Consider the following 26,371-nt stretch of genomic DNA (forward strand, 5'->3'; position numbering starts at 1 on the left):
TACATTTATTTAAGAGTATTTAAAATCGTTTTTTAAGAATCCACCACTTGTGTTGCATTTTGTCTGCATGTAAAAAAAACATTGCAATACGTGTTGTGTATTGTGTATCACGGAAATATAAATAACATGATATTATAATATGATTTTTACAACTTCCTTTATACAGACATCACCTCCAGTATGCTCACAGAAGCACAGTCATGTCATTTATCCTGAACAATAAATGTTCATCATATTGCCTGCTCCTTCCTCAACCATTGAAAATATCCATTTGCTTCCATAATTAGCTGGTCCAGGCAGCCAAGCTTCATCATCACACCATCATCCCCCCCAAAGCACCCCCCATTTGCCACACAACTTTCATCTCCCGATTATTACTGTTTGTTCTTCGTTTCTCATTGAGTTATGCTGGGTCGGCTGCAGAAATAGCTGATGGATGATGGTAATATTGCTCCACATTTCCATATTCAGAAGCTCAGCTGTGTCGCTTAATCTGGCCCTCGCTAAAGGACGCGCTTTAAATGGCCCCGTGCTAACGTCTGCACTCCTCTGCAGGAGTACACAATCGATGTGTTTTTCCGCCAAAGTTGGAAGGACGAGCGTCTGCGCTTTAAGGGACCCATGGGGATGCTGCCTCTGAACAACCTGCTGGCCAGCAACATCTGGACCCCCGACACCTTCTTCTTAAACGGCAAGAAATCCATCGCCCACAACATGACCACGCCCAACAAGCTGCTGAGGCTGCAGGACGACGGCACGCTGCTCTACACTATGAGGTGAGGCTTTCTGAGCACTGTCTGGAACAGGTGTAATTACTGCTGGGTTATTTTTCTGAAATATACTGTCCTATACTTTAGTTGATTTTTAATTTAGCATTAATTTAGTTCCTGTTCACTGGTGTTTATACAAAAACTAATAATTCTAATAGTTCTGTCTAGGCTGTTTTTGTTCTGTCTCTTCTAATCAAATGATAACCAGACATAAAAGTGATAAAATAGATAATCAGACAGAAAACTCACAGCATATTTTTTTAGATTAATGTATTTGCAGCTGTTATTTTAAAACTAACTATTCTACAACACCCAGCAAACCAGAGTGCATAACAAAAGAGCATGAAACATTAGAGTTAGAAATATAATTTTAAGGTGCTGCCACTAGGAGAATCCTGAGGTGTGAGGTTTACCAGTTTAAATCCTGAATCACGCTGCTCACCATCAGCAGCCGGAGTCTGAGAGAGCACAACTGGCCGTGATCTCTCTGGGTGGGTAGATGACACTCAAAAAGGTGGAAGCTGACTGACTACACATTCATCAAAGGAAGTAAAGTGCTAGTCTTCACCCTCCAATCATTACTAGTGATAAAGAGAGCCCTGGGGCTCTCTGAGCATGGGTTGGGTAATTGACCTGCTAAATTGGGGAGAAAATGTAATAAAATTAGAAATAAAATACCATTTTAGATTTATGGAACTGAATGGTATCATAAATATGATCTTATTAATCCATAAATAATGCTAAACCTACACCATTGTAGTATGATACATACACACTCTGCAAAAAAACTAAAATCTTTCCTTAACACACATATTACATTACATTACATTACATTACATTTGGCAGACGCTTTTGTCCAAAGCGACTTACAATAGTCAAGTACAATGTAAAATAAGTTTAAAGGTAAAAACAACTTTGGATAGGGATAAAAGGAGGTCAAGGGGAATAATAGGATAGAGGAGTGAAGGAGGGGAAGAAGGAAATGAGGTTAGAAGTAGTTAGTGTGTTAGAGGTGTTAGGAGAGTAAGTGCTCTTTGAAGAGCTCTGTCTTCAGGAGTCTCTTAAAGATAGCGAGAGATTCTCCTGATCTGGTAGTGGAAGGTAGTTTGTTCCACCATTGTGGAACTCTGTATGAGAACAGTCTGGATTGCTTTGTGTGAATGTTTGGCAAAGCGAGGCGACGTTCATTGGAGGAGCGCAGCGGCCGGGAGGTAGCGTAAGCCTTCAGGAGCGAGTGCAGGTAGGAAGGAGCCTGTTCTGTCATCACCTTGTAGGCGATTGTAAGAGCTTTGAATTTGATGCGAGCATCAACTGGTAGCCAATGGAGCTCAATGAGCAGCGGGGTGACATGTGCCCGTTTTGGCTGGTTGAAGACCAGACGTGCTGCTGCGTTCTGGATCATCTGGAGTGGTTTTACTACACAGGACGGGAGGCCAGTTAGCAGGGCATTGCAGTAGTCGAGGTGTGAGATGACGACCGCTTGCACCAGGAGTTGGGTGGCCTGTTGCGTCAAGAACGGTCTAATTTTTCGGATGTTATAGAGCGCAAAGCGGCAGGACCGAGCAACTGAGGCCACATGGTGCGTGAAGGAGAGTTGGTCATCAACCAGAACACCCAGGTTCCTAGCAACCTTTGTCGGTGAGAGAGAGAGAGAGCCGATACTTATAGAGAAGTTGTGTTGAAAAAATGGTTTTGCTGGTATAACCAGAAGTTCAGTCTTTGAGAGATTTAATTGAAGGTGATGCTCCTTCATCCATGAGGATATGTCAGAGAGACACTGTGATATTCGTGCAGAGATTGAGTGATCTTCAGGTGAGAACGACAGGTATAGCTGGGTGTCATCAGCAAAGCAATGGTAGGAAAATCCGTGTGAGCGGACAACCTGACCAAGAGAGGTGGTGTATATGGAGAAGAGAAGGGGTCCCAGTACCGAACCTTGGGGAACCCCAGTGGATAAGGAGCAGGCTGAGGACAGCTGTCCTTGCCACGACACCTTGAACGAGCGCCCAGTGAGGTACGATCTGAACCATGACAGCACATTATCTGCGATCCCCATGTTTGAGAGTATAGTTAGGAGGAAGTCATGGTTGACTGTGTCAAATGCGGCCGAGAGGTCCAGCAGAATGAGCACTGAGGACTGACCTGCAGCTCTTCAGTCACAGACAACAGAGCCGTCTCGGTAGAGTGTCCTTTTTTGAATCCAGATTGGTTCTGGTCCAGAAGGTCATTCTGGGAGAGGAAGCCAGAGACCTGATTTAGAACTGCTCTTTCTAGTGTTTTAGAGAGAAAGGGTAGCAGTGAGACCGGTCTGTAGTTGTCAACCTGGGCGGGGTTGAGAGAAGGCTTTTTAAGCAGTGGTGTCACGTGTGCTTGTTTGAAAGCAGTCGGGAATACACCAGAAGTTAAAGAGGCATTGATCGTGTGAGTGATAGCCGGAATGATTGCAGGTGCGATAGTTTGCAGTAGGTTTGAAGGAATTGGGTCAAGCGGACACGTAGTAGGACGGCTACGTGTTAGGAGAGCCAGTGTCTCGTTCTCAGTGAGAGGAGTGAACGAGGAGAAAGCAACGCCTTCAGTGGAGGGACACCGGGCAGTAGAGGATGTAGTAGGACTGCTACATTGTGCATCAGTAAACTGGTTGCTGATGGCCGCCACTTTGCCAGTAAAGAATGAGGCAAGTGTTTCAGCCGTAAGGCATGTAGCCGGAGGAGGAGGCGGAGGGTTGAGTAGTGAGTACATATATATATATATATATATATATATATATATATATATATATATATATATATATATATATATATATAAAATGCTTTATTTTTAGTCAATTCATTATAAAGTTATGAAATACATTTAAAGGACATAAAAGTGAAACATTATAATTTTTATACTATTATAATATTATAATATATAATATATAATATATAATTATAGTGTTTATCAAATAAAACACTGAGCAGAGAAAAATGAGAAATGAGAAAATGTTGCTACAGTCCATTTCTAATTTTTACTAACAAACAGTTAATTTTAATTCTGAACTTTTACAAGCAACTACATACAGTTTGTATACTTTGTTTTAAAATTATGTATTTTTTTATTTGAAGTTTTTAGTATACCAGTATAGACTAAATATCGCCCAGTGCTGAGAGGAGTCTGTAATTAAATTATCTCACTGGCTTTTAGGTCTATTGGCCATCCCTATCCACAGAGAGGTCAGCTATGCGCTATTGGTCTCCCAGCTCCAAATGGTTATGGCTTTACTGGAAATCAATATCTTCCAGTGATAGGATGCTTAAGCCACTATTTATGTGGTTTCTGCACTAAATCACATTCTACCACCTAAAACTGCCATTTTAATAGATAACATTATATCCAATAGGCAAGTGTGTTTCAGACCTATCAGACCTCACTAATCAATACAGCATTAGTCATGTGTGGTATGGTAATTTAGGCATGCAGTTTGCTTAATGCTTGCTGATGGATAAGTTTCCATTATTTGTTAAGTACAGGGTCTCACAGAGGCCAGACCAGGGACAGACACTCGCAGATAAAAATGGCAAAGTTTATTACAAAAGGGTTCCAGCATTAGGCTTACAAGGATTGTGAGGGACACGCAAGATCAGTAACAAAATGGCAGCAAATATAAACAACATACCAAAGAGTAGTCAGGCAAAGCAGGGTCATATATGCTAAATCCAACAACACAAGGGAGAAGGCAAAAGAGAGCATATTATAAAGCAGGGGTCTCAAACTCATTTTTGCCGAGGGCCACATTGGCATATTGGCTGTCCTCTGAGGGCCAGATGTAACTTATAAATATAAGAAAATGTAACCAGATGTAATACAAAATGAATGTAATTACTCCTTAATGTTAAATAACTCTCAATATACTATTTATTCAATCAAATATTACAGTTGCATGGAAAAAATGGTTGCTTGTTGCTCTATTAACATAAATCCTTTTAATTTATAAGTTATATTAACTTTGATCAAAACGTTTGATACTGAAATAAGGCTTAATAAATATAAAATCAAAAATTGTGAGCTGTGACAGATTTAGCATTTCCTCAGATTTAGCAGTTCCTCATCCAACCACTAGTCGGAGCTGCAGCTGCAGCACCACAAGCCCGCAGTCTTTGCTTAGTCAGAGCTACAGCCCAGCCACGGGCTACAGGGCTCAGCTGAGCCAGTCTGGGGCGTTTTTAAAAATTTGTAAGTTCTTCTGTGTATGAAATAAAATAACCCCACTAACCGGATAATACAGCTCTCTACAGTTCATCTTTCAGCCCAAGCAGCTAACAGCAGCAGTTTAGAGCAGCGTCACGGAGGCACTGCTCGGATTACATTATAAACAGGTCAGTTAGCGCGCTGCTAACCTCAGGATGTTTATAACTACGGAGTTTAGTGGATACACCACGGCTGCAAGGTTAGACTGTTGAAGGCTACTGAAGACTATTAAAGCAGGCAACGCAGCGTAAGCAAAAAAAAAAAAAAACACACACACACACCAAAATACAAGTTAAGATAAAATATGAAAACGAACATAATAAAGCATAAATAATTAAATTGAATTGCGGGCCAGATGTATGTTTATTTTGTTAACCCGTGAGGGGCCGTATGAAACCGCGTCGCGGGCCGCATGTGGCCCGCGGGCCGCTACTTTGAGACCCCTGTTATAAAGACTTCAGAGGTTTTGATTAGTGAAATTTTAATAAGTTTTGTATTTGTGGTTAGTGTGCTGTCTCATATAAGCTGGTAGGTAGATTAATCACGCACGTTAACGCATTAATGTCACTTCTGGAGCTGAAAGTGCTCCTGTCTCCCCCGCTCTTCCTGCACTCTTCAGTCACGCACCACACTTGGACTACAATGACTCATCTGATCACATGACTCTGCACACGGCTCACTCAGGAAGTAATCAATGTAATTATCCTCACCTGTTTACCTCTGTATATATACCTCCTCAGTTCGCTCTCTCCCTGCCGAATATTATTTGATTTATCTTTTAATTCAACGCGTTTTCCTTTGCTCTGTTTGATTATCTGTTTTTGACCCATTTTTCCATGTACCTTGACTGTGCTTTTTGGCCTTCCCTACGTTGCTGTTTTGCCTGTGTATTGACCAGAGGTGGAAAGTAACGAATTACATTTACTCACGTTACTGTAATTAAGTAGATTTTATGAGTAATTTGTCATTTTTAAAGTAGTTTTTAAAATAGGTAATTTTACTTTTACTCAAGTAGATTTTGACACAAGTAACTTACTTGCCTACATTGGAAAACTCCCCATTACTGAGTGAAAAATAAAATGCTGGGGAAAAAAAAAATCTGAACTAAAAAAAAAACAATAAGGGACGCGATTTGTTCCGTATTTCCATAAATGCCCAATCCACATGTCTGACACTCACATCCACACTAAACCCCTCCTTCCTCCGCCCGCTCCTCTGTGTTTTTTTCATTTAAAACGATTATTTTTATTTTTTTTACATCAAATAATTAAAGGTAACTATGGAACTTTTACTAAAATTACATTTTGAATTCAGTACTTTTTTACTTTTACTCGAGTAAATTTTTAGATGGGTACTTTTACTTTTACTTGAGTAGAATTTTAGCAAAGTAAAGGTACTTTTACTTAATTACAATTTTTCAGTACTTTTTACACCTCTGGTATTGACCCTGGACTGTTTCCAGTGTATAGTATGTTACTCCCTGTTTGCTCCTGTTCATGACAGGATCATGACACAGCACTAATAATAATAATAATTATATATATATATATATATATATATATATATATATATATATATATATATATATATATATATATATTATACATTTTCTTTTTGTGGATGTCAGGGTAAAGGGGTAGAACAGGAGATCTTTTTTTACCCAGGCTGTAAACAGACTGCTTAGTCTCAAATTAGACAAGAGCTATGAAGTAATAGTTGGCCTGGTCGCACTCGTTCACCTTATCTGTCCATCCAGAGCATCATGTGATGGACGTGATTAGCACATACGTTTTTGGCTCCTTGGCACAACCCTGTACAGTCCCTGTGAGGGAAGCCAAGGACGTACAGAAGGCTTAAAAATAAGCAGGCCTTGGCAGGTTTATCTGATCTAGGCCGTGTCCTAAACTGACAAAATATTCAGACACTGACATATTTAGTTTAGAACATTCTGTGCCTTAAACAGCATTACCGGATCTTACTCCGCCTGCCGTCGCTAATGAAACGGATGCAATGCTCTAAAATGAGGATGTTTTCTTTTCCTTGAGTTTGAATTGCGTTGCAAGAATGTAGGCTAATTGTGAAAATGGCCTAGCGCTTCATAGGGCTAATGATGCATATGCATGCGTGTGTGTGATACACCAGCAGGCAGCCTCGCGGGGACATGACACGAAGCTCATACACTCCAAACATATCAGCTTTAGTGTTTAACATATAGTCCACATGACCCTAAAGAGAAGAATATGCTATCACTGTGCTTTGTTATTTTAGTTTCTTGCTTTTTTTTTCTTTCTTTATGATCTGACTCTGCTATTTATTGCAGAGAGAGAGAGAGAGAGAGAGAGAGAGAGGGAGAAAGAGATAATAGACACAGATAGAGACCCTGGTAAAAAAAATTATATATTTAATTGTACTTAAAACATATTGAGAAATGTCTAAGTATGCTGTAAATATACTAACAAATTCATTTACTTACTTAAAATATATAAAAAGTACAAACTTTGATCATGCTTTTTAAAAAGTACAATATAGTGTATTTAAAAAAAAGACTACTATAAAGTACACTTTTAGTTTAATGTAATTCAATATACTTCTTAAATACTTATTTCGAAATATACTTTTGTACATTTTTAGCAAAGTGTGTTAAAAACAACTGTTACAGTAGTTCACTTAAAAGACAATTTATCATGTAACTTTTTAGAAATAATTTAAATTACTACATTTAAAATTATTTAAGTACATTTGTAACATACTAAAAAATGTAGTACAGTATATTAAAATATATATTTTTATACCCAACAAAGTATACTAGAAGTGTGCTACTTACAAAAGACAGGAACAAAAAGCATATTTGTACTCCAATGTAAAAATATATTTATCTTCAATTCTTATTACCTTCCTAATATGCACGGTGTATAATAGTGACACAGCTGTAATACTCATTAAATATATTATAATTTTACTGTAAGCCTATTTAAAATATGGGGTTACATACAAATGTTACTTAAGTATATTTAAAATAGTTTATTACATTTTAGTACAGTTACGTACACTTAGCAGTTTAAGTATGACTTTTGTTCTATTTTTTTACAATTAAAGTATAATAAGTACAAAAACGTTATACTGATTAATAATGTGGCTACAAGAACATTTTAGTGCACTACAGCATGATAATGCTAGGGGAGAGATATAGAAAGAGGGAAAGGAGAGGCAGTAGAGGCTGAGAAACATGGAGAGAGTGTGAGTGTATGTTTTTTATGCCCTTGTTGTCGAGCTTTTCTCCGTGGACTGTCTGCTCCATTAACCGTGCTATAAGGGCACCCGCGCGCGCACACACACACACACACACACACACACAGAAATACAGACACAGACGCACATCCAGAAACTTTTTCTCCACTCTTGCTACCATCAGCAACATTCTGCTGCTGAGGTTCCGCATCGTTCACTGGTGTATTCATGCAGGATTACAGGAGCAGTTGTATGAGACACGCATCAACACTAAACCCATTTTTATTTTCTTACACAACCTGTCTTACTGATAGCAATGGAGGGGATTGGTGTGAGAAAGCATAGCCAGGAGATAAAGGAATGTTTTTATTCACTTTTTAAGCTGTTTAGGAGCATACTTGATGTCTTAAAGTTTTTTCTTCAGCTGTATCAAAGCATTAGCTCATATTTAGCATGTATGCATTGTACAAGTACATGCTCTACATATCATTAATGTTTTACTATTTTTTTGTATTTTGAAGGTAACTTAAATTTATAAGAATTTAAAAAAGGTTATCAACCATCTGGTAGCAGCTGGTAACTGACACATATAGCAATTCAGTAACAGATTCTGCAAGTAAAAAACTGGTAAAAAAAAAAACAAAAAACAAAAAAAAACTAGAAATTGGCTTTGTATTATTGTCAGTTGATTTTCTTTTTTTTATTATTTATTTCTACTTTATTCAGTTTTCTCTCTTATATAAAAGTCTAATTGCAATCATTAGTAATGATGCAATAACTATGTCTCTACTGACACATGTGAAACCAGCCAGCATGCTGTAGTATCAAACTGGGCAGCAAGCACGCTCTCAGGAAAGCGCAGCAAACCAGTTTTAATACATCAGCTAACAGATGCCTGTGCTGACCAACATCACTTTGTGAGAAATAAGGGGAAGAGCATTTGCAATCCTCAGATAATAGTGGCAGCACCTTAGTCTGCTGGACCAATCAGATCCCCCTGTTGGTCAGCCAAAAATTGCGATTAATGATTGCCCCATAATATGCCTCTAACTTAGCAGATCCTGAATGTCAGATCAAATAAAAGAGTTAAGGATTCCAGCATCTCTGTGTAAGGATCTTCAGTCAGGATGTTGCATTTCCTTGTTCAGCCACAAAAAGAAACTAGGGAGTTTGTGTTCTGTGTTTGCCTGACTCAAACTACAAATATGTAGATTGTGTAAAACTATTGTGTCTCATGGGTAAATAAAGTAAGAAAGACCTTTAACAACACTAACCAGATCCCCCTCTCAAGAGAACATAACAACACACTGCCGAGCTAGTAAACGCCACTTATCACACAAAACTGCAAACATTGAAGCCTATGTTTAACCACAACCAAGCGTACAGCAGCAACAGTCAGATACTTAAAGGAATCGTGTTCAAAGTAATGGAATTTTTAGTGCTAGACAAGCAGCCCTTTACGATTGAGTTTACTCTCTGAACTTCACAGTGCCCCTCTGAACTGAAAGATGATTGACAGTATGCTGAATCTATGACAGAATGTTGAAGATCTAAGCATTTGATTGCAGCATATTAGAAGCAGGCAGGCAAGAGATCGAAAAGATTTTGTGGAGAATGAAATTTTTAACACAATCATAAATTAAACATGTCACTGTTTTAAGTTCTGAAAATATGAGCATCGCTATGCCCTTTTAGCTATATTTTTATTTCTTGCATTATATTAGAGCTCTGTTGTTGGAGATAAGCTGTTAATTTATACTAAAGTTAAAGTGTAAAATTGTCGTCTTGTCTTTTATACAATAAACAACAAAACATTTGAGATTAATCTATATATGTATATATATCTATATATCTAATATGAATTTCATTCATCGACTTTTTTGTCATAATGCTTGGCATTGCTGTGAACAGTTCAACTGTGCAGTATTTACAGTTTATTACACTGAATATACACACAAGGCTTATACCCAATAAATAATATGTGAAAAAGGAAACAGTTTCAGCATTTGATAAGGTATGTTTCCAGTGTAGGCCATTATGAGTTGTCAGTTCCACTCTGTTATTATGACGGGTGTTTTCAGGGAGGGATAAACAGAGTGTTTTGAGGGAAGGAGCTGTGTGGTAGACTGTATGCTCGGGCCCTGTGTGCCAGCGCTGCTTTGAGAGTACAGAGCACCAGAGCACCTCCACTGGCACAAAAAGCAGGCCAGAACACTTCACCACCCACATTCTAAAAGTGGAACAGAGTCTACAGGCTTTTATTAGAGTTAAAAAGCAGGTTAGGAGACCGAATAAAGGAGAGATGGACCAGAAACAGTCAATTGTGCATGCTCTCATTAAGCTACACTAATTAGTGGAACAGCTGCTTTGGAAATGGTGAGAGAGTCCATTCATTTATTTACTTATTTTAATTCTTTTTAGTAATGTGTGTGATTAATAGAGCATATGTATCATTATTAGTCCTACATATATAAATAGCATTTGGAAAGCCTACAGACCCTTTTACTTGTTTCACAGTTTCTTATTACAGAATTTAGTCTTGTATCTGTTTCTCTGTATATGTTATTATCTTCCTTTTACCCTGTGCTTTAATGGTCAGAACCCCACAGGGCACTATTATTTGGGTGCAGTGACATGGACATGGTGGTGGTGTATGAGGTGTTAGTGTATGTTGTGTTGGTATGAGTGGATCAGAGACAGTAGTGCTGCTGGAGTTTTTAAACACTGTGGACAATCCTACCCAGTGTTTTCACCTTGTAAGCTCTGAATCTGTTGCTGCACAGATTATGATGGCCATATTCTAGTCCTGCATTGATGATTCTCAATGAGGTTAAGGTCTGGACTCTCAATCCATGTGTGAAAATGATGATCTCATGCTCCCTGAATCACTCTTTCACAATTCCAGACCCATGAATCCTGAAATTGTCATCTTGGAATATGGCCATGGTCTATATTCAGTATATTCAGGTAGTCAGCAGGTAGTCTTTCAGCACATACTGTTGCTGAATCTAAACCTGACCAACTGCAGCAAATCCAGATCATTACTTAGTAAAATCCAAGGTTTTTTTTTTTTGGCCAGGCAGTGTAGCTGCTCTGTGATGGCCCTATAGGGTCCTGAGAATTAAAGAATAGGGTAAAAGGAGAAGAATAAAATATACAGAAAAACAGAAGGATTACAGTCTGTCTGTTTATTATATTAAGACTGAACTGTGTATATCTATTTACAATTTAGAACATGATTACAAACATTAATGCAGGGCCTGCTACTAACACTCTTAAAATTCTAGTATTGACTTTTCTGTGTAAAAGATGTAGCCAACAACTGTATAACAACTGTTTTGATTTCCCCACGCCCTTGACTGAAAGAGAAGGAAAAGAGAAGGGGGGCGAACTCAGACGATTGGGCAGGAGTTCGGGGCAGCTTCACTGGAAAAGTGTGAAGCTGAAGCCCCCCCCACACACACAAAGAGATAAAGAAAGGAAAGAAAGGGAGAAAATAAATTAAGGAGGAAGATGGGGAGGAGGTGGGGGCAAGGTTGTTCAATGCACACGTAGAGAGGAAGTGACGGTTTATATAGGTTGAAGAGTGGGAGGAGTAAGGGCGTGGATCAAACTCCCAAATTTACGTTATAAAACTCCACATTATAATGACAGTTACGCTTGTTACTCTAATAAACAATTGTATTGTCATTTTAATACTATTTAAATGCTACTGATACAATGATAATAGAATAGCATAACAAAGCAAATAAATTATACCATTTTAAAGACAACACCTTTGTGAAATACATATACATTTTTCTTCACTTACTGTAAACCACACTGTGTGTATGGAGTCACAGTTATTAAAAGATTGGTCAAATTATGTTACTACTGTTATATATGTGAACAAACATACAAACAAACACAGTAGACCATATCATGATTATCAAATATTATTGCGGTAATGTAAACTTATTGTATAATAAGTTGATAATGTAATTATCAAAAGCCATTTCAAAAGCACATCATTAAACACAGTTGAGTTATTAATTGGTGGTATGATATACTGGAGTGTTGTTGTTCTGTAGCTTTGGGAATTCCTCTGTACGTTGTGGTCAGAGGAAATGATGATGAGTATGTGAGGTCAGTGTGTGGTGCTCCGCTGAACCGGAGGTTACATCTGGAGAACTCAGTGATCAGATCTCATTACTTTCCTCCTCTGCCGCAGGGAAATATTAGTGCCCCTACAGCAGGGTGTGTGATTTTTCTGGCTCTGCTTTTATCTACAGGTCATTCACTCTTCCAGTACGGCAACCCACCATTTGACCTTCAGAGAGGACGGCCCAGGGCTGTAAATTATACACTTAGCAGGCAGTTCTCAATGCAACCCCCTCCAATAATTACACACTCTCTCAGCATTCTCAGTGTGAGGCCCACTCATCTGCCTCATCTCCTAACACTCCCTGAGACCCCCTCCCAGTTTTAGAATTCGTTTAAAGCATTTACAGTGGCCTCCAGAATGATTGGTGGCGTTGAGTAAAAAAAGAACAAGAAGAAAGCTACAAACTTAAACTTCAGAAATGGTATGAATTAAGACTCTTTCCTTTGGCAAAATTACACTATAAGGCGCACCGGATTATAAGGCACACTATCAATGAACGTATATTTTCTAGTCTATTTTCATACATAAGGTGCACTGGATTATAAGGTGTGGTAATGCTAATGCTGCTCCAGCAGTGCTAGCCAGGGTTAGCAGCAGGCAACATTGTGAAACATGACATGGCGAAAGAGCTAGCGCGTAGTGCGGTTAGCAGCTAATGCTAATGCTGCTCCAGCCTCTCGGTGCTAGAAAACCTAACTGAAACTCCTGTATTACGCTGTACTTCAGCAGAGTGGCTTTACTGCCCCTACAACCTGACTGATAAAATACATGAAAAGGGAAAAAAACCAAAGATATATAAATCTCTATAAATTCCGTCCATCATTTTTTTCTTTGATACTTATCTTGTCTTCTTTTCAGAGTATTTAGGCCAGTCAGTGGTCATTTTGACACTGTTTATACCAGGTCACAAATCTTAATAAGTCTAATTTCTCTAATAATTCAAAATTTCCTCTCTAATAAAAATGTTTCCTTGCTTTTACTTCTGTGTAAGTGTAAGATTTTGCTTACTTTGCTTATTTTAGAAATACTGATCTTAATCATTATTACTTAGTATTTTCACCTCATTTTAAGTAATTTAAACTGAAAATAAGCACAAGTCTCATTATTCAGATTTTTTATCCAAATTTTAGCCAAGCTGTGATATTTTCCTGATTTACATTTTTTGATTGCTTATTTTTGGTTAATAAGCATATAAGACTAAACTTACATATATTCTGTGTACTTGCATTCTGTATTTGCATAAACTAGACAATATATATATATATATATATATATATATATCCTTCTCTTTCTATTTGCCAACCAAAAATGTAACACAAAATTTAAATGCAACATATTTAGTGCATGCATATAAGCTGCTAACATAAATAACTGTACAAAAAGCTCAAAAGAATATAGCCAAATATTACTCACTGAAAATAGACTGCTTACAGTCTACAATACAGTATATTGCTTATAATACAATGTAGACATTTTGAAAAGTCATAACAACAATATTTTTATGTACGATACAATATAGCACACTCCTACATGCATTTACATTTTTTTGTGCTGCAGTGATTTTATTATTTTTTTTTCACTTTTTAAATGGATAATAATTCATTCAGTTTAATGTCAGTTTTTGCTTTTATAGTAACATTAAAAAAATCACCAAATACTAATTTTTACTCTCTCACTACTTTCACAACTTTAATAATAAAAACATAAAAATTGGATATTTTCACTTTGAAAATGCACTTCTACTACAAAAGTTAAATTTAACATTATTATTCCCTGATGTTATCTTTCTTTTGTTTTGTAAAGGAGAGAATAGAATGAACCCACACTGGGAAGCATTGTGTGTATCTGATGCTGGCTGCTCAGCCTCTCTCTTGTAAATGACTTTGCCGCTGCCCTCCTCCAGCAGCAGACATTGATCTTAAATGAGCAGCAGTTTAGAGGGACATCCATTAGGATGTAGTAAATCTCAGCAGAGTAATCAGTATGCACTGAGTGCCATTATGATACTTGCTTCCAGCAGGGAGTGAGAAAGCCTCTGTGTTGTACAGCAGCCGGCTGATGATCACAGGACATATAGACACACCGGCGGACCAAGGGACTCTCAGGACCTTTAAGGAGGGTCCGGGAAACAGCGTGTGATAGTAATGGAGTCTGAATGAATGACGTTTAAAGGAGAAGATAAGACTATCTGAGTGTAATCTAGCAGGTCATGTGATGAGGATGAAGGATAGCAGTTAATATGGAGTCCACTAGAGGGGGATGCAGGACAGCAGAAGAGAGTCTCTGCAGAGCTGCTGCGGTTCTGCACTCACTCACTCACCCACACTGAATATGACTCACAGCTGCTGAGTGCAGAGACACAAGTAAACACACGCCTGTGTTTTAGTATTATTACACCAGTATTTACACCTCAGATTCAATCCTCTTCACTACTGCAGGGGTTCTGGATTTGATACGTGTTCGTTTATCTCATTTTATACTGTTACAATTATTTTATCTCATTCAATGAATAACCATATATCAATAATTTCTCTCCTTTACACTATTGTTAGTTAGTTATTTTGTTTGAAGTATCTTAATTATTGTACAAATATAAGTGTATAAAAAGGACATTTTAGTTGTTTTGTAAAAAAAAGTCAGTTCAAATAAAACAAACAAAAAAAGAGGAGAAATGTTTAAAATCTATTATTTATGGTTATATTTATACATTCAAATTTTATATAAAAAATAAAGTATCAGTGTTTGTTTGTAACACCAAAAAAAAAAAAAAAAAAAAAAAAAATATATATATATATATATATATATATATATATATATATATATATATATATATATATGTATGTATGCAGTCAGTTAAGAGCACTGGATTGTGTTATTATAATTTTTCATTTATTTAAGTACTTAAGTTCTTCAAGAATGAAGAAATATTAGTTTAAATAAAGACATTTTAATCTTTTACTAAATATTTTGTAAATTGACTAATCATAACAAAAGCAATCAATATAAATATGTTTATATTATAAATATATTATACTATATTTTTATATATTATAAATATGTTTAAAACATACAGCTTGTACATTTATCACACCTATTAATTAGATTAATTGTACTTTTAATAAACAGAATGCATGTTACACTTGAATCACTTATGAATGTATGTGCTTCATTACTATTACCCCAGTAATAACAGAATGACATAACAGAATATGTACATGAAGCCTTCATACTGCTTCATACAGGAAGTGCTAAAAGCTAAATGCTTAAGAATATTGTGCCACACAACACAACTCAAACCTGTATCATAGCAGAGCTATGAGCAGAGCTGCCTGTGTCCTCCCGTGCATGTGGTGTAATAACTCAACTTAAAGAGCTGCTTTTCTAGGCACGGATTAGCTGTAGTCTTATAGTAGATTATAGTACATTATCATCACTAAAAATACATTTATAGCTAAAAGTAGACTTATCTGTATACTGTAAAAGATTGCTTTTATATTCAATATGGTATTCTGCATATTTATGATTTATTCATTCCAGTATTTAAAAATGTTTCCTATCCATGTATTTTTTCTGCGTTTTACCTTCTCTAATATTTCCAGGAAACAGAAGATCTAGTTTCATTAATCTGATCTGATGATTTACTTTTTTTAGACATTTACTTTTTTTTCTGAGAAATGTGAAAAAATGAAGTACTGATTTGTGGAAGCAAATTTCAGAGAAAGCTCTTTATGAGAAACTAGGTCTGTTTAGCATTTTGGAAATCTTGATCAAGTTAGATCTTTTTATATCCCAGTGAACTGCAGGTAAACATGTACATGCCTTTGTAACATGCAGAATTATTATTATTATTATTATTTTTTTTTTTGCTGGACAGTCAATCCACAATATTATGACAGTATAATATGTTGCTACACTTGATGTCCATCTTATCAGTTTCACTGCGTAAATATTATTAGCACTTTTTATTTCTATAATCTGAAATCTGTTTTTCTGTATACTTTATTATCCTCAATTCACCATGTTCTTTAATAGTCAGAACCTCCATAGATATCTTTTAGATATAAAGTCAGAGAAAGAAGCTCAACAGAAGAATCTGTTGCTGCACAGTTGTGATGGTCATTCTCTGGTCCTTAATCAGGGGACACAGAACGCTCTTGGCTGAATATGTCTGGTTGGTGGATTATTCTTAATCCAGCGGTCACAATGAAGTGTTTAAAAACTCCAGCAGCACTGCTGTGTCTGATCCTCTCGTACCAGCACCATGTCAGTGCCTGTTAGAGCCATAAATAAGATTTTATATTTGTTTTATTTGTTTTTGAGTATTTTGTAATATTTGTATTATTTCATGAAGGTAATCCTAATGCCAGTGTAATTGAACTGTAAATTTATTACAGGACTCTTATTTTGATAGTGAGCAAAAGGATGCTCTTGAGCTGGTAGAGCACTAGCTGATTTAGTGAAGGATTGGAGAGCACGGATTCACACAGTTTTTTGACCGTGCTTACTGTGTTTGGAATTATTGAAAGGAAACTGTAAAAAAGAAGATTTTTGATTTACATTTTTCTTATATAAAGACTCTTTTTTGTTGAACTCACAGTTTCACGTGTCCATTACTTTTCTGAGTGCTCTTAAATCCTGAATGACACAGATACTGGATCTGCTGCATAACAGTGCCACTGACCTGCTATACAAATTGAAATACAAATTGATTTTGTGGTGGTCTTTCCTGTGGGGTTCTGACCATTGAAGAACAGGATAAAAGGATTATAATAAAGTATGTAGGGAAATGGATACAGATCTACATTGTTTATATTCCAGCACATGACCTCAAATCTGCATGTTTTGGCCTAACGCAAATTCCTTATGTAAATCATATTTAAGACCATTTATTTATTTTTTAAACAGTGTAATTAATTCAGCATTTTAATAAGTAATCTACTCTAAAAAAAAAACAAATGAAAAATAAATGGAAGGTTGAAGGCATTTTCCCAACATACAGTAGGGAAAGCCTCACTTCATCAATCTGAACTGCTAATAGAGATGCACCGATGTGGGAATTTTGCCCATTCCGGCCGATATAATGATACTAAAAAAAACAATTATCGGCCAATACCTATATATATGACATAATGACAGAACTGTCCAAATATGTTATTATCTATTATTACACCACACTTACTGACTGAGAGTAAGCATAAAAAACTTACTATATGCTAATGGATTGTTTTATTTGATTTATGTATCATCTCAACAATAAGTAATTCTATATATTTTTTCTTTTTTTGTCTTGTTATTATTTTTACTATTATTATATGGAAGAATCTTCTTTAAATGTTATGTTAAATATACAGCTCTGGACTTTACCAAATTGAAAACCTCTGGAATATAATCAAGATAAACTGAACTGCTTGGATTTTTGCACCAGGAGTGGCATAAAGTTATCCAAAAACAGTGTGTAAGACTGGTGGAGGAGAACATACCAAGATACATAAAAAAACTCTGATTATTGCAACAAATATTGATTTTGGAACTGTATGAATATGAACTTTTTTTTCTTTTCATTATTTGAGGTGTAAAAGTTCTGTATAGTTTTTGTTATTTCTGGCATTTCTTATTTTCTGCAGTTTTCTCTTAATTCATTTTCTCTTATTTTTTACCAGAGCTGTATAGGGTTGGTTTCCTAGATAAGGAATAAGCTTAGTCCTGGACTGCACAGCATGGTGAATGGAGATTCTCTGTTTAAAATGATGTTGACTAGGATTTGTCTTAATTTCTGTCTGGAAAACCAACCTATAGAGTTTGACGAACCTGAAGAAGAAAGCTTATTGCTAAAACTGGCAGCTCCCCATATTGTGCAAAATAAATGTTTTATATATGTTGTTTTATTTATTTAATTATGTATTTACTTACTTATGTATTTGCTTACTTATTCATTCATTTCTTAAATTATTTAGTCATTTGTTTGAATATACTTTATTTAATCCAGTAGGTGGCAGTGTGAGTTCATGACAAATACTATACTTACTGCACCAGACTGTACGCTTTAAAACACAATAGAATGAAAACAGTGATAACAGAGAAATGCAATATAGTGTGTGTGTGTGTGTGTGTGTGTGTGTGTGTGTGTGTGTTTGTGTGTTTGTGTGTATGTGTGTGTATGTGACTGCATGTTCTTGTCTCTGTGTGTGTGTGTGTGTGTGTGTGTGTGAGAGTAGTCATAAGCTGGGCCTAATTTAGCAGTGATTTGCTTCGGTTTTTTGGCAACGTTCTCACTTGTGGTAGCATGGTGGCACCCTTGTTCTATAAATACATTTTGGATCACACACAGGAACAGACACACACACACACACACACACACACAGAGCATTCCAGAGAGCAGTTTCATTTACAGAGCGGGATTACCCTCTTTCTGAGAATGGATTACGGAGTGGCCACCATGATAATGATGATGATCATCATTGTCGTTATCATGGCGCTGGCTGTGGTTTTGCTTTAACCTGCGCAGCCCAATCTCACATTCAGAAGCATGCAGTGAAATCAATGCCCGATCTCTCTAAAAACTAAAGCTGTTTAATAAAGCTTATTTTCCGTACGCAATTCTGTTCCAGACTGAGGATTGCTGTCGGCTATCCCTGAGCTGGACCAAAGTGGCACTTTTAAAATGAATCAGGGTTGTCTTTATCGCAAAATTCATTCATAATTGTTTTATTTCTGATGAAGGAATTGATCGTAATTTCACTTTCTTCCCCCCCAGACTGACCATATCTGCTGAATGTCCAATGCAGCTGGAAGATTTCCCCATGGATGCTCATGCCTGTCCCCTCAAGTTTGGAAGCTGTAAGTGAATTTATTCTTTTAGCTTCTGTTCAGACTTCTTGCTCATGACTGAGCAAACAAATATTTCTGATATTTGAAGAATGTTTTTACACCTGGAAATCCAGACCACAATCCGGACCACAGTTAGCTACATTGTTTTGGTTTCACGGCTTAAATAATGTTCTGAGCCTGTGTTTTCTGGTACTTGACACCAATTGGTTTGTAGAATGTTTGCAGTTCATTGTGATGCCTTTCTAGGTGTTGTGCTAGATTCTGCCTCCCTGTCTACAGTTACAGTAGATACAGGAGTAACATAAATATTAGTGTTTGTGCCCAGACTGCTTTGTGAGGCTCAAGCATACAATGGGGACTTGGATTTCAACACAACACTGGTTCTTTTTCTTCTTTTATGGTTTGATAGGTGATAATAGCTTGCCTCAATTTTCAGTAACTTGTCAGAAGGTTCAAACCATCTACAAAAAAAATCCTTTCACAGGGGCACCAAGTGGTCCAGCGGTCTGAAGCGCTGCCACTATGACCGGGAGATCAATGGTTCGATATCCTGGTCATGTAGCTTGCCGGAGCCCTGAGAGACCACAATTGGCCTTGCTCTCTCACTCCTAAGGTAATGTCGATCAGCACAAGGCATCTGTGAGCTGATGTATCAGAACTCGCTGCACTTTCCTCTAAGTGCGCTATGATGCTATTGGGCAATGCTGCATCAGCAGCAGTTTAAAAAGAGGTGGTGGCTGACTTCACATGTGTCGGAGGAGGCGTATGTCTTCACCCTTCATGTGATGCCTTTCCAGGTGTTATGCTAAATTCTGCCTCCTTGTCTACAGTTACAGTAGATACAGGAGTAACATAAGTATTAGTGTTTGTGCCCAGACTGCTTTGTGACCCTCAAGCACACAAAAGGGACTTGGATTTTAACACAACACTGGTTCTTTTTGTTCTTCTATTGTTTAATAGGTGATAATAGCTTGCCTTATTTTTTGAGCAATTTGTCTGAATGTCCGAACCATCTTATAAAGTGCTTTCATGGGGCACCAAGTGGTCGAGCGGTCTAAAGCCCTGCCACTATGATCGGGAGATCAATGGTTCGAATCCCAGTCATGTAGCTTGCCGGAGCCCTGAGAGAGCACAATTAGCCTTGCGCTCTCTGGGTGGGAAGATGGTACTCTTTCCCCTCATCACTATAAAGGGTGATGTAACTCAGCACAAGGCGTCTGTGAGCTGATATATATATATATATATATATATATATATATATATATATATATGATATATAGAACCGAGACACTGCGTTTACCTCAGAGTGCGCTGTGATGCTACTTTGCAATGCTGCATCAGCAGCAGTTTGAAAAGAGGTGGTGGCTGACTTCACGTGTGTAGGAGGAGGCACGTGCTAGTCTTCACCTTTCCTTGTAGTGAGGCATCACTATTGTTGGGAGATATATAGCTGAGTAGGCGATTAGCCAAGCTAAATTGGGGGAAAAATGGGAGAAATAAAAAAAAATTGATCTGACAAAGTTAAAGTCCTCAAACTGTGGTTCACAGCACTCTTCATACCTACAATTTTGGTTCAGAATAAACTGAACAAAGCAAAGCAGGTGAGAAAGCTCAATAAACACAGTATAACATGAACAACATTATTATTAAGAGGACGAAACATGTGGAATTTCTCTTGGGAGAAAACAATATAAATAACTAAGGATGATTTAGACATGCTTTGTGTCTGATTAATTTAGGTTAAGCACTTAGCAACTATAAAGCTAATGTTCCTCACTAAAGTAATGCATATTTATAACCAACAGCATTATTTCAAAAGCAAGTCATCACACATCATCTCACACTTTAAATCACTGTGAGCTGTTATGTCATTTGATATAATCTTTTTTTTTTCAACTTCAATAACTTTTATAACCATTTACATGGTGACATACTGTTATACGGAAACACATACACACATATAGCATCAGATTGATGAACCACAACACCAGACTGGTTTATATTGCTGTTTATGTGATAATGTGGTGCTGCTGCACCTGGATAAATTACACTGTGTTAAGACCAGCTCTTGTGGGAGTGTTCGAGGCGGCTTGTTTGGTTATGTGTGGGTGTGTAAAAAGTAAATGTAATAACCAAACAAACACAATATCTATTGCTATATATATTATGTGCTACTGTCTTTCTTTTCTTCAGATTGTCCCTGTGTGTGTGTGTGTGTGTGTGTGCAAAGGTGTCTCATATAAAATGGGAAAAGGAGAATCAGCGGATATGAGCCTCTGTGTCATGTTTAGCGCCACACTGTTGAGAATAGGAACCCAATCAGCTTAAAATGTCGCTTTACCAAGTCATAATTCATTTGCATGAAGTTACGAAAATCTCAACTCGATTTGTTGCTTGCCGCTCTTTCTCCATGTCGCTTTTCACTTGACGCTAATTCATGGCTACAAATCGCGTTATCCCGTAGGAAACGGCTGCTGGTGTGAAAACATGGTTAGATGGCAAAGCGACATGGATTACATTTTCTTTCTTACAGTGTTTTCAAACATTATTGTCATAAAATACAATTTTAAAAGCATAATAAAGAGAAACTATGTTAAATTTTTTTAAATATTTTTTTTTTAAATATTCTAAAAATCATAAAAATGTTAAACATAAACATAAGTCAACCTACCCGCTCATTTGCATGAGTTTTTTCTCCACACAAAAAAACAACAAAAAATTAAAAAAAGATTGTGCGATATATATATCAAGGTTAGCAAAACTGAGGTTATGTTTGTATATCATACAATAAATCGTTCATGTAATTATTGTGACAGGCCTAGGGAATGATTTCATAGAGCATTTTTAAATGATCATTTCTATAATTAAGGGAAAAAAATGTTTTCCCTATGTGGAAAAGTTTTTACCCTCTAAATAACAACTTACTTGTGCCACTCTTGGTGGAAACAACTGCAAACAAGTGTTTGCGATAACTAGCAATGAGTCTTTCACATATGTGGAGGAATTTGGGTCCACTCTTTGTTACAGAATTGTTTTATCTCAGCCAGTTAAAGGGTTTTAGAGTATGAACAGCCTGTTTAAAATAATGCCACATCATCTCTGTGGGTCATTGTCCTGCTGCAGAACCCAAGTACTTTTTTTCTTTACATAGAACCAAGTGGGTTTGGATCACTTTTTTTTCTTAATAAATAAAATCCTAATTTAAAAACTGCTTTTTGTATTTACTTAGGTTGTATTTGTAAGTTAGTTTATTAATCTGGAAAAAATGTCAGTATGGAAAAAAAGCTAAACAAAAAAAATCTGTAAGTGGACAAATACTTTTTCATGGCACTGCAGTTTACCATTGTGTATATATTTTTTCATTGTTGCTAAAGAATCTACAACTAAGATTTTTCTTCTCTTGGACATAGGGTGTTCATTTTAGCACTCAAACAAACTGAGTGACTTAAACTGATTTAACTACGTCTTTTTTGCAATGGCACACATTTTACATGGCTCTGACCCATTGAATTTATATAAGCAATGCAACTATTTGCTGCCAATTATTGGCCCTCAAATATTTATTTAATAACGTTTAAATAATGATTATCAAAGGGGACCACAAGCTCTTCTCCAGCCATGTGTAGATCTGCTAACAATGTCCACATTCACTGAAGTCTGAAGATTGTTTTTTCTTGTTCTGACCTTTGCACTGTTCTTTTGTGTTGCTGTTGTAATCAGGGTTCTCTATAAGCAGATGTAGCGTGGCTTGCTAAATCCTGAGACAGATTACCGTGTGGTCTGCTGTCACAGTTCTCTCTAAAATTAGACTGAATGAAAATATAGTTGATGTTCCTCGGTGTACTGCGTGATGTGTGCAGTTATGTTGTTGCAGATCTCATATACAGTAAAAAGTGTTTCTTTTAGATCATGTCAGAGTTGACACTGGCGCTTCTTAAAGATGTTTGTGTGTGTGGATGTTTGGAATGAGTGCTGAGTGCAAATGGTTGTGTGTAAAACATGATTGTAATCCCTGAGTATCAAAAATCAAATTCTAGGTACGTTTCTGTTCCTGAATTTTTTTTTTTGTTTCTATTAAATGTATGAAATTTTTATAATTATGCTAAATATGCATCTTTTATGCTTATTTTGTTGTCTTTGTAAAAAAAGTATTTTTTTACATATTGCCAAAAATATTGTTATCGCAAAGGTACCCTGAAATATCAAGATATTATTTTAGGGCCATATCGCCCACCCGTAATGAAGACAGCTTAACATGGGAACAAAACATTTGATGGCTTAGGTCTACTGTGTGCAGCATAAGTTTCTGCTTCAGATTTCATATCCTACAAGATTTCAGGTCTTTGCACATTTTGTGTCTCCCAAGATTTCAGGTCTTGGTAGATTTTATGTTCTTCAAGATTTCAGGTCTTGGTAGATTTTATTTCCTCCAAGATTTTAGATCTTGGTAGATTTCATGTCCTCCAAGATTTCAGATCTTGGTGGATTTTATGTTCTCCAAGATTTCAGGTCTTGGTAGATTTTATGTCCTCCAAGATTTCAGATTTTGGTGGATTTTATGTTCTCCAAGGTTCTCCATGTCAGGTCTGGGTAGATTAATGGGGTCCAAGATTTCAAGTCTTGGTAGATTAATGTGGTCCAAGATTTCAGGTCTTGGTAGATTTTATATCTCCCAAGATTTCAGGTCTTGGTAGATTAATGTGGTCCAAGATTTCAGGTCTTGGTAGATTAATGTGGTCCAAGATTTCAGGTCTTGGTAGATTTTATGTCCTCCAAGATTTCAGATCTTGGTAGATTTTATGTTCTTCAAGATTTCAGGTCTTGGCAGATTAATGTGGTCCAAGATTTCAGGTCTTGGTAGATTTTCTGTCCTCCAAGATTTCAGGTCTTGGCAGATTTTATGTCCTCCAAGATTTCAGGTCTTGGTAGACTAATGTGGTCCAAGATTTCAGGTCTTGGCAGATTATTGTGGTCCAAGATTTCAGGTCTTGGTAGATTTTCTGTCCTCCAAGATTTCAGGTCTTGGCAGATTTTATGTTCTTCAAGATTTCAGGTCTTGGCAGATTTCCTGTCCTCCAAGATTTCAGGTCTTGGTAGATTAATGAGGTCCAAGATTTCAGGTCTTGGCAGATTTTATGTCTCCCAAGATTTCAGGTCTTGATAGATTTTATGTCCTCCAAGATTTCAGTCATTATGATCCTTATCATTATGAGAAACTGAACTAAAGCTGTTTTAGAACATCGGAGCTCCAGCAGGACTCAGGACTGCCTTAGTGTAGTATAGGTGTAATCTAGCTAAAAATAGCCTCTTCTTTACTGTGAGAACATTACCCAGTGCTGCACAGCTTGGCCAGGAGCCCGTGTATAGGAAGAGAAAGTGCAGCAGCAGTGGAGGCAGAGCAGTGAGAGGGAGAAATGGGGGTAAGTGAGGATGCTGATGCATCATTTCTCTCTGACTCTTTTCATGTTTTGACAGCAGAGTAATGAGAGGACTGAGGGAGTCACCTCTCCCTGCCCTTCCATGACTCACACACACACAGACACACACTCTCTCTCTCCCCTGCCATCTCTGTTTCAGTCTCTCGCTGTGCTTCAGGACTGCCCCTGACTAAGGGCTTTCTACTTGACCGAAAGCCAAAAATCATGTGTCCTCAATACTAAAAACGACTGCATGTGCTAATCGAAATTTAAAAAACAAAACTTAGTCAGACACTAAAGCACAAATTGCTTTTAACATTAACATACCTTCCACTGTTTGTCTGTTCCATCATGGCTGGGCCCAGATGTTAGCATCCTAGCTCACAAGCTCCATCTTTGCTGAGCACAGCTGCTGTGTCTGTTAGCATCATGGTTCTAACCCTGCCAGGTACCACTTTTAGCATCACAGCAAACACACTCCAATAGTGCTGAGCCTGGCTGTTAGCATCATGGTGAACCTGATGACGCAGACTGTTAAAATCACAGCTAAACTGCATCAAACCTGATACGCCTGGCTGCTGTGTCTATTAGCATCATGGCTCTAACCCTTCTGAACTATTAGCATCACAGCTAGCACCCTCCAACAAAGCTGAGCCTGGCTGTTAGCATCACTGTTAACCTGATCCAAACTTCCTAAGCCTGACTGCTGTATCTGTTAGCATCATGGCTCTAACCCTGCCAAGTGCTACTTTTAGCATCACAGCTAACACACTCCAATAGTGCTGAGCCTGGCTGTTAGCATCACTGTTAACCTGATCCAAACTTCCTAAGCCTGACTGCTGTGTCTATTAGCATTATGGCTCTAACCCTGCCAGGTACCACTTTTAGCATCACAGCAAACACACTCCAATAGCGCTGAGCCTGGCTGTTAGCATCATGGTTAACCTGATCCCGGCTGCTGTGTCTGTTAGCACTGTGGTACTAAACCTGACGGCACAGACTGTTAACTTCACAGCTAAACTGAACCAAATCTGACACTCCCAGCTGCTGTGTCTATTAGCATCATGGCTCTAGCCCTGCTAATCAGTTCACAGCTAAGACCCTCCAACAAGGCTAAGCCTGGCTGTTAGCATCACTATTTACCTGATTCAATTTTAATAAACCCCGTCTGCTGTGTCTGTTAGCAGCATGGCTCTATTCCTCCTGAGGCTGGCTGTTAGCATCATGGTTAACATGATCCAACCTTGCCGAGCTTGGCTGCTGTGTTGGATAGCAGCATGGATCTGTCCTGCTGAGGCTGGCTGTTAGCATCATGGTTAACCTGAGCAGTGCCAATATCACACGTTATAGCATGAACCTAGAGTGTATTATTGCAATTATACCACAGTTCCATTATTGCTGTTTATTGAAAGATTTTGAGTTAAAGAGAACGAGAAAATACGATCTGTTTGGTTATAAACACTCCGCCAGTTAAAATATTCCTCCCTATATTCTTAAGGCCCCATTACACCACCCTCATTACACTCTCCATCTTGCTGTACATCTGTATAATGTGCTGAACTGTGTGAGCAACACTTTTCTTACTTAAGGAAGGGGATGGATAAATCTTTTTTACTCTGAGAGCTAAAGTAATTAAAGTTATATTTACAGTAACCGCGTTTTATAGAAATAAACGTAGTGCTGGTTTGTTGCACCTAATAATGCCACAGCTAACACAGGTAGTGACAGATAAATTAATAGAAAGCGCATTAGAAAGTACT

General features: G+C 37.4%; 2 protein-coding genes across 4 annotated transcripts in view; one reads left to right on the forward strand and one right to left on the reverse strand.

The window, feature by feature from the left end:
* Positions 1-26,371, reverse strand: part of gabrb3 (gamma-aminobutyric acid type A receptor subunit beta3) — a 144,763-nt gene that overhangs the window by 90,403 nt on the left and 27,989 nt on the right. The window lies entirely within an intron of this gene.
* The window catches only part of gabra5 (gamma-aminobutyric acid type A receptor subunit alpha5), an 80,006-nt gene that overhangs the window by 8,352 nt on the left and 45,283 nt on the right, over positions 1-26,371 (forward strand). Inside the window, exons 5-6 of the mRNA XM_022675796.2 lie at positions 556-776; positions 19,121-19,203. Coding sequence (XP_022531517.1) covers positions 556-776; positions 19,121-19,203 — 304 coding nt within the window. The remainder of the gene's footprint in view (positions 1-555; positions 777-19,120; positions 19,204-26,371) is intronic.

This window comes from Astyanax mexicanus, chromosome 5, assembly GCF_023375975.1.
Source record: "Astyanax mexicanus isolate ESR-SI-001 chromosome 5, AstMex3_surface, whole genome shotgun sequence".
Lineage (NCBI taxonomy): Eukaryota > Metazoa > Chordata > Actinopteri > Characiformes > Acestrorhamphidae > Astyanax > Astyanax mexicanus.